We start from the raw sequence: 9712 nt of genomic DNA on the forward strand, positions 1-9712 counted from the left end.
TTTGGTGATGAACAGCAGTATGGAAGTATAAGCCGAATAAACTCTTTCCTCCCCAACTTGCTTCTTGGTCATGATGTTTGTGCAGGAATAGAAACCCTGACTAAGACAGGGTGCCGCGGTGATGTGCAAGCTAACTTACAGCTCCATAGAAGGTGGGGTTCAGGTCGGGGACAAACATCTCTGGGTAGACATTGTGCAGGTACCAGGAGAAGTTGTGGCAGCGTAGCTGCTGCCTGAGTCGAAGTCGCTCCGAGATGTCACCGAAGTTGTTCTGTCAACGAGTCAGTCCCCCAAAGGGTCAGTGTCACAGCTTGAGTCCTGTCTGGGTTGTGACAGCCCAGACAGCATGGAGCACTGAGCTACTCTGTGCTGCTCAGTCCTGCACCTCACAACATTCCCTCAAGCCCTGTGCCTCACTCCTCAGTCAGCTCTCCTGGTCTTCAATCAGAGCCCGTCAGAGCCATTCCTCCGGCGGCGGGGTTCTTCTCCCTGTCTTTTCCTTCCTTTTCTCCCCTCTAACAGATCTGGGACCCCCACACACACTCCACCCCCAGGGTTAGGGGCAACCGGGCTCCTTCTCTGAGCCCAGTGTGGTGTTCACAGGACTGACTTATAGACTTCTCAGAGATGAGGGGAGGCAGGAAGGTAGAGATGGGACTAGGACGGCCCTGCCGTTGGGAAGCTGACTAGGGGCCTGGAATCCCGCATTTCTCTCGCCAGCCACCCAGGCGCCGGTGTCTTACCTCCTGGACCATCTTTGCTGCCTGCAGATTTCTCCTGTAGAAAATCTTCTTATAGTCGTCCATCCAGACCTCAGCCAGGCGCACCTGATTGCGCGCAATGACACTGGTGCCCTTGGGGAAGGTGTGGGGACTCTTGGTACGGAACACGTGGCCGACCACCGAGCAGGGGATTATCTCCAGCTGGCCCCCACACTGCCACACCTGATGCAAAGAAGACAGGATGGGGCCTTCAGAAAGGGGAGGGACGGGCACGCTCCCCCCCCCAGGCAGGACTTTCCAGTTCCCAGGATATCAGGCCCCAGATCCTAGATGGAAGTAAATGTTACCCTTTCTACCCCTGAAGGAAGATGACATTGGTGGGTTTCCAGGCTTTCTGCCTGTGCTGGTTCTCTCTAGGGCACTGTGGATGCACAGAGTCCTGATGCTACCACGGTTCACTTCAGAGAAGAGGCAGCTGGCTACTTCTACACTACGTTTATATGCTCAGCTCTGGTCACTGGACTCTGACCTGGAGATGTGGTAGCTTACCCGGGAGGCACAGAAAGCCTGACCTTCCCTGGATCAGGGCATCCGTCAGTGGCTTGTGCTCACTGGTCTTGGAGCGTGCCAGTTTCTGAGGAGAGGTCCTGGGTCGGGGTGAGAGGTTCACTGAACGGTGTGAACCAGATACTGGCTGCTGGCCCCTCTCTACGCCAGTGGGCTGGCTGGGGACATCTGTCCTACTGGTCTGTTTTGGGTGAGGTACCTGCTACTCACTTTGCTATGGCAGCCACAGAAGTCCACAGCCACAGCTCGGGTAACACCAGAAGGCAATCGTATGCTTAATATATGCCAGACACTGAGAGGTGACTCCGTTAATAGCTCATTTTCCTATTACTTGCCCTCTGGCACAGGGATTCACGCAGCTTTTAGAAGCAAGCCTTCCTGATCTATCTTGATTTGCCTCCTTCTCGGAATCCCATCAGAACTGGGTGCCACCTCTTGTCTCTCAGTTAGGGAGAGCTCACTGGAAGCACTTGGGGAATCCAAAGGCTCCCTGGGACGGGTGTCTCTGACTTGGGAAAAGGAGCCTGAGTTTTCCAATACGGAGGATGGTGACTCCCTGACCTGATTTCATCGTAGAACAGTCCGTTAGCTAAGCTGGATCCTTACGGCTCCCATTATCCAAGAGGGAAGCTCTTGGAGGTTCTGCCCTGGAACTTACTTTGAGCGGCCCTAGCAGGGAGAGTAGAGCCATGTCAGAAAGCCGACACCCTTTCAAGTCGGTTCCAGATCCAACTCCCTTGCAGCTACCATTGCCTGACAATGCCTGTGCACCCTTCCCTGAGGGGCTGGGATTTCCCTGCACATCCTCACCCGGAAGGACATTTCCACATTCTCCCCTCCCCAGATCTCCATCTGGTTATCATAGGTACCGATGTGCTCAAAGTAGGCCTTGGAGATGGAGAAGAGGCCGCCGGCAAACGTCGGGGACCTGGCGGGAGACAGGGAGAGAGCGCAGGTATCGTCAGTAGAGGCAGGTGGGGAGGGCTGGTGGCTGGCTTCCCCTCTGAGGCCTCCTACTTCAAGTCCTGCTCCGGCTGGGTCAGGCAGCCCCTCTGCTAACTTCCACTGTGCCCACCTCCCCTTGAACTGGGCCCAGGAGAGAGGCAGTCAGCAACACTCTCTTAAATGGACTGGTCGGCTGATCAATTGGGGATGTAGGAACCACCACCCAGCAGGGCCTGAGGGCATGGCTACCATCTGGAGCTGGGGGGAGGAGTCTATAGTGAGGGAGAGGAGTCTAGAATGGAGGGGAGGAGTCTAGAGAGGGGGAGGAGTCTAGAATGGAGGGGAGGAGTCTAGAGAGGGGGAGGAGTCTAGAATGAGGGAGAAGAGTCTAGAGTGAGGGAGAGGATACTAGAAAGAGGGGAGGAGTCTCTCATTTTCTGTGTTGGTGTTAGTCACAGATCTGCCACCTTCAGAAGCCCCCTGAGACAGATTCAGCAAACAGGCAGGATTTAGACAGGAAGGAAGTATGCATGTTATCAGCTGGGCCTGTCCCATTCAAAGTCAATGTCTACATCCCTTCAGGGACCTCATGGCCACAGCATCTGCTGGGACCTAGCCTGCTTCCAAGGGAAGCTGCCAGTTGTCTCGGACAGGGGACACTGGTGAGTGGAGGTGCCCCTGGTAACTGGGGGGAGGCGGAGGGAGAACTCGATATGGACTGTGAGGAGACTCCTAAGAGTTCTGGCTTTCACTGACCCACATCAAGACTGAACCAATGGAGAAGTCTTAGAGTCCAGCCATGGGGATTCCCTGGATGTGCTCTCGCCTTCCTGATGTTGCTTCTATAGCCATTATCTAGAAGGGATTTCAGTTGGGAAACCCTCACACTTGGGCTAGCTTTCCCTGTTGGCCACTTCTATCTTCTTCCAGGGGTCCCAAACCTACCCAAGTAGCACCAGGAAGGCTCTGAGAACCCTAGAACTCCACATGAACACCCCGAAACTAGCCTGCTCTTGAGGGTCTGAGAAGATTCCCAAGACTGAGGGCATCCCTGACAAATTAGCTTTGAGGATCAATGCCACTCAGGAACTTCCCTGTAGACTCACGCCAACAGGTGGTAGCCTCTAACAAACACCTGTGTATCCTGTCCTACTTCCTGGGACCCTGTGTCTCTTTTAGCTCTCACTGCTGCTATCCACCACTCTGAGAATGAGCATGTGCGGTACCTCCAACAGTACTGCTGGAGAACCACCTCTCCAAGTGTTTCTAGCAAGCATTATGTGCTGCCAAGGCACCTGGGCCAAGTGACACATTCATCCTCAAACACTGGAGCTTTGTCCTCCAGTTGGACGCTCCTTGCAGAGGCCAGGACGTTAGTGATGGGTGGGAGCCAGGGCCCTGCCCTTAACGGTACAACTGTGTGCCTGGCCCTGGTTTGGGTGGGGTAAGAGTTTGTTGCTATACACACCAAACGAAGGCTCTTAGAGGGGCAGAGAGCCAGTAGGGAGTGCTGACTTCTTCCTCTTCCGTCTTCTTTCCTTTTGTTTTTCAGGATGGGGGCCTAACTATATAGTCCAGGCTGTACTGGAACTTTGTATTGATAGCTCAGGCTGGCCTAAAATCTGTAACAGTCAGGACAGGACAGCAGCACACAGAATCCGAACTGTAGGGCAACCATAATGTCACCCCCAAACTCTTTAGCTGGAGACACCAACATGGAGGCTGGGGAGATGGCTGGGCAGCTAGCTTGCTAGCCATGCAGCTGTGAAGACCTGGGTTCCGATCCTGAAACCTCAGATAAACTCTAGAAAGGCACAGCAACCTGCCTGGGACTCAAGCTCAGAGGCTGAGGCAGGATCCCCAGAGCAAGCTGGCTAGCAACCCCAGCTACGCTGGAATTCTGGGTTTAACTGGATCAATGAACAAGGTGGAAGATCAATTAAGAATGACTCCCAACATCAACCTGGGGTACAGAAACACACAGCAGAGGCACCCACCTACACGTGTGCCCACACACATGCTAAAACATGTGTATGTGCAGATAGACAGTCAGGCAGACACACACCCACACCCACACAGATGAAAAGTAGAAAGTCTGTAGGGTTTGGGCAGGCAGGGAACAAGAGTGGTGAGCCTCCGTGGGCTTTAAGCAGCACATTAGCTTTCTGCTATCTAGCTGACTGCTTCCTTTCAAAGGCTCTACGACAGCGGTTCTCAACCCTTCGGGGGCCACACATCAAATATCCTGCATGTTAGACATTTACATTACGATTCATAACAGTGGCAAAACTGTAGTTATGAAGTAGCAGCAAGATAATTTTATGGTTGGGGGTCCCCACAACATGAGGCACTGTATTAAAAGGTTGCAGCATGGAGAAGGCCAGGAACCACTGCTCTATGAAGGATGTTTGTTTTGTTTTGTTTTGTTTTGTTTTGTTTTGTTTTGTGGAGACAGGGTCTCTCAAGGTGGCCTTGAGCTGGATAGCCAAGGATAACCTTGAATTTCTGATATTGTCTTCCCTCTCAAAGGTGGGTTTGCAGATATCAGGCTCCGTTTGGTATTCACATTTTAAAACAATTATAAAAAACACAAAGCCTCACATCCCCCAAAGAACACCAATAGACTATCTATGTAGGTGGCTGGGAAAGACTATTAGGATGTGGCCCTTGAATTAAAAGTTCAGGGCAACTGTAAAAAGTTTCAACCTGTGTTTGTTCATTCTCTCTCACCGGCCCTACCCAACCCTGCCACACCCCTGCCCAGACTGAGCCTTCTAGGCACTGGGATCAAGGAATGGTGTGGAGACACAGTGCACAGACAGCCCAACAGACAGCTAGGTAAACTGGAGCAAGCTGTCATGGTTCGAGGCTTTGGGTCACACAAGGATGGGTCCTTGCCTACCCTGTGTTAGCTGCAGGATCTGAGGTCACCTGCTTGCTGCCACTGGCTTCCTGAGTCTCACCTGGAAGAACAGGCTAGCCAAAGGACCCATGTCATAAGGAGTGTGGTTTGACAAAGCACCTAGCAGATGCTGGTGTGGGATGGTACCGGTCCCCGGAGGCGAGTGAGTGGGCGCCAGGGTGGGGTATCAGCAGCACCCAGCGAGTCCTTACTTGATGGGGTAGGTCTCATCCTTGCGCCTCTGCTTCTCGTGCTCAGGAAGCATTTCCCAGCCGAAGGTCAGGCTCCAGTCGAAGTTGCCCCGGCTGTGGGCTTTGCCTCTCTGTACTGGTCTGGAGAACTGGAAGGTATTAAGGTCGATGGTGACGATGTCTGGGCTCACCACCGCTGTCTTGTCTTCAGCAATTCGAGCCAGGAGGGGCTCCAGCCAGCCGTGGAAACACTCACCTGCAGACCCAAGCAAGAAGGTGAAGGTCAGGGGAGCCAAGCCACAGCTGAACCCTCTATCCTCAGAGGAAATTGAGAAAATGGGGTACAGGGAGGGAGGAGAGGGCGCACAGTAGGGGGCACAGGACTTCTGCCAGGCAGAGGTGGCTTTGGCAGGGGGATGGTAGGTAGGCTTTGAGCAACTTGCCAGCACAGACCAGGGCAAATCACCACGGACCTGTAGAGATTGCCTCCAGGGTTTCCAGCCCCCACCCCGGTGTAGGCTCCAAGATTAGCTCTCCCTCCTCCAGGGCTTGTGTGTGTCAACTCCCACCGTAGAACAACTCTCCCCCCTCACACTCGCCAGCCTTTGGGGGGTCTTTTTCCTTTCTTTGTTTCCAGTGGGGCAGGGGCTTCTCCTCAGGGCGCTCAGGGAAACTGTGATCACTGTGTAGGGCCAGCTAATCTGAGTACCAAGCCTCATGGCTGTGCTATCTCGGGAACCATGCCTGGAGTCCGCCTGGAGTGTGAGGGAGGCCGGAAGTGGGTGAGCCCCAAGCCCTTACTAAAACACAAGGACAGGATGGCCCCAGCCCCTCCTGGCACCGGATGGGCGTGTCCTACTCACAGTGGGCATCCAGGAACGTGAGCACCTCTGCCTGCGCCACGCTGGCCCCCAGTAGCCTGGCTGTGATGAGCCCCTTCCGCTCCCGCTGCCGAACCACGCGCACGATCTGCAGCTGCTGAACGTACTGCTCCAGCCTCTCCTTCAGGTGCTCTGGAAGGGACACGGCCACTGTGACCAGCCCCTCACTAATCCCCTGTGGGTATTACTGCCAAAAACTGTCCGCAGAAGGTGAGGGCAGAGATGGAAAGACAGGCAGGCAGGAAGCCCTGTCTGTGGCCAGGCCCCCTTGAGAACAGACTTGCCAGCACCGATGTCTGTGGCCATCTTCCCCCATCCCCCACTCCTTGAGGTGTTGGGAATTTAAGCCAGGGCCAAGTGCTCCACCACTAAGCTACACTGCCCGGCACAGGCCTAATCTTTGACTTTATGCCCTGTGTATGGGACTCTTCAGGGAGAGTAAAACAAGCCAAGCAGATTTAAAATACTAAAAGAGGCTGTGGGTAATGTTCAGTGGTAGGCGCCTGCCTAGTGTGGGGGCTTCTTTTGGCCACAGTGGATAGAGATACATCCCTAAGGACCTAAGGACCCTGGGACTCCATCTGAAATCCTCAGGACACAGAACATAGTTTTACTTCAAAGGACTCCATTTGGAGCATCCTCCATCTTATGTCTTAACTGTTAAGTTTGACGGTCCTGGAACCTGCTCTGTAGACCAGGCTGACCTGGAACCAGGCTGGCCTCAGATTCCCCCTGCCTCTGCCTCCCCAGTGCTGCAATTAAAAAGACATTCTATCACTTTATTCGGCTTCTGCGTTTTGAAAAAAGATTGTTAAAATTATGCACGTGTGTGTATGTCTGTGTTAAAATTACACACGTAGCCGGGCGTGGTGGCGCACGCCTTTAATCCCAGCACTCTGGAGGCAGAGGCAGGCGCATTTCTGAGTTTGAGGCCAGCCTGGTCTACAGAGTGAGTTCCAGGACAGCCAGGGCTAGCTACACAGAGAAACCCTGTCTTGAAAAAAAAAAAAAATGCATGTGTGTGTGTGTGTCTGTGCCCGCAAGTACAATGTTGCAGAGGATGTCGGATCCCTTGGAGCTGGAGTTAAGAGGCAGGTTTGAGGCGCCCAGTGTGCCAATCTTGGGTCCTCCAGAAACCCAGTGTATGCTTTTAATTCCTGAACTGTCCCTCCAGCCCTCCCCTAGTTCTTAACTGTGTAGAATGGAGGCGCATGCTGTTTTAGCAGTGGAGGATGGCTCTGACAATTGTGTCCTTCCCTTCCGATTGTGGGTTCACAATTGGGCCTTCCTCTGTACACAATGCTTTGTAAGTCACAGGTCCTGAAAACAGTTTAGTGAGTTGTCACTAATATCAAACACACACACACACACACTTGAACACCTACTATGTGCCAGTCACTAATGCAGGTGCTTTCATGCTGGCTTCATTTCTCCATCTCTCTACTGTTGTCACTAATATCAAAGACACACACACACATACACCCAAATACCCGAGCGCCTACTATGTGCCAGTCACTAAAGCTGGTGCTTCCGCGCTGACTTCATTTCTCCACCTCTCTATGAAGCTTACACTGTGGAACAGGGCATACCTACCTACCCTCGGGTTAACAGACAAAGACTGGGAGCTCAGGTTACGCTAGTTACCGTGATGACAACAGGATCCTAACCAGCCTTTGTGAGAAGACATACCTCCTCCGGGAGCCAAGAGGGCACCCACAGGGACTTAAGAAGCGTGAGCTTCTAGGGTTGAGGGTATCTCTTGCCCCCACCCACCCCCTCCTAAGTTATCTCCAGTCTTTATGCTTCTCCCTGTGCCAGACCCCAAGGAGGAGAGTGTGAAAGGGATTTATTCCCCAAGCTTCCCTTGGTTACTGCCTGGGAGAGCAGAGCCCCAGGGAAAGAAACTACAATTTGAAACTTGAGCTCTTCTGCTTTGTCTTCTTCAGTCCTTCTGGTAGGCAAGCGTCCCTAACCCACTAGCCTTGCAAGTGAAACACTTCAGGCAGTCACCCAGAGAGGGGGACTTGTCTTGCTCCAGAACCGAGCCACTTGTCTCTGGTGCCAGAACCTGGCTGCTCCAATTTAGCCTTCTCTGGTGGCTTCAACACTGCAATGACTTAGCAAGTGTCTGCAATGCGCTGTGCGATGCTGGACCCTGGCCTTCATAGGGAGGGCCTGCCGTCATGGGACATGTGAGCCACAACCTGGTGTTGCTGACAGGAAGGGAGGAACCCAGCTGGGCCTTCATCCTCTCAGCAGCTCAGCGGAAGCCTCCCTGAGACCCCACTTAGCTCCCCAGAGGAAGCCGTGGTGGAGATAACTCACGGGCAAGCATCACAGGAAGCGGGCTGTGTGGTTAGACAGTGAGAAGCACTGAGCTGTGACTTCCAGGGCCCTGTGCTGTACAGCTCTCCCACGCCTTCCTTCTAGTCTCAGGAGGCTGGGCTAGAGGCTGCAGGTTCTGGTCCTCAGGCCCTTGAAGGACAGCGAGACAACTCTCTGCAACAGTCCTCTGTCTGTCTGTCCTACCTGCTGTTTGTCCCACCTCTGGAGTTACTGGTGCCATGGTCTGCCACTACCACCCAACCTTACTCCTCAGGGCAAGACACCACTGACAGGTAAATGCCCCCTTTCTTCTACCCCATGCAGTTCACGGCTCATGCAGCACAGCCCATGGCTCATGTGACACAGCCCATGGCTCACACTACACAGCCCATAGCTCATACTACATAGCCCATAGCTCACACTATGCAACCCATGGCTCACACTGTACAGCCCATGGTTCACACTGCACAGCCCATGGCTCACACTGTACAGCCCATGGCTCACATTCACAGCCCATGGTTCACACTACACAACCCATAGCTCACACTATGCAGCCCATGGTTCAAACTGCACAGCCCATGGCTCACACTGCACAGCCCATGGTTCACACTACACAACCCATGGTTCACACTGCACAGCCCATGGCTCACACTGCACAGCCCATGGCTCACACTGCACAGCCCATGGTACACACTACACAGCCCATGGCTCACACTGCACAGCCCATGGCTCACACTGCACAGCCCATGGCTCACACTGCACAGCCCATGGCTCATACTGCACAGCCCATGGTACACACTACACAGCCCATGGCTAACACTGCACAGCCCATGGCTCACACTGCACAGCCCATGGCTCACACTGTGCAGCCCACAGCTCACACTGCACAGCATATGGCTCACACTGAGCAGCCCATGGCTCACACTGAGCAGCCCATGGCTCACACTGCACAGCCCATGGCTCACACTGCACAGCCCACAGCTCACACTGCACAGCCCACGGCTCATACTGCACAGCCCACAGCTCACACTGCACAGCATATGGCTCACACTGAGCAGCCCACAGCTCACACTGCACAGCATATGGCTCACACTGTGCAGCCCATGGCTCACACTGCACAGCCCATGGCTCACACTGCACAGCCCATGGCTCACACTGCACAGCCCATGGCTCACACTG

The 9712-nt window shown here is 53.9% G+C and overlaps 1 protein-coding gene across 3 annotated transcripts in view; it reads right to left on the reverse strand.

Moving 5' to 3' along the window:
• The window catches only part of Galnt6 (polypeptide N-acetylgalactosaminyltransferase 6), a 41679-nt gene that overhangs the window by 7593 nt on the left and 24374 nt on the right, over positions 1-9712 (reverse strand). For all 3 annotated transcript variants that reach the window (XM_021183362.1, XM_021183361.1, XM_021183363.1), the window contains exons 5-9: positions 6191-6340; positions 5349-5583; positions 2100-2217; positions 744-944; positions 140-271 (exon numbers count right to left, since the gene is read on the reverse strand). In XM_021183362.1, the coding sequence (XP_021039021.1) occupies positions 140-271; positions 744-944; positions 2100-2217; positions 5349-5583; positions 6191-6340 (836 nt within the window). The remainder of the gene's footprint in view (positions 1-139; positions 272-743; positions 945-2099; positions 2218-5348; positions 5584-6190; positions 6341-9712) is intronic.

This window comes from Mus caroli, chromosome 15, assembly GCF_900094665.2.
Source record: "Mus caroli chromosome 15, CAROLI_EIJ_v1.1, whole genome shotgun sequence".
Taxonomy (NCBI): Eukaryota; Metazoa; Chordata; class Mammalia; order Rodentia; family Muridae; genus Mus; species Mus caroli.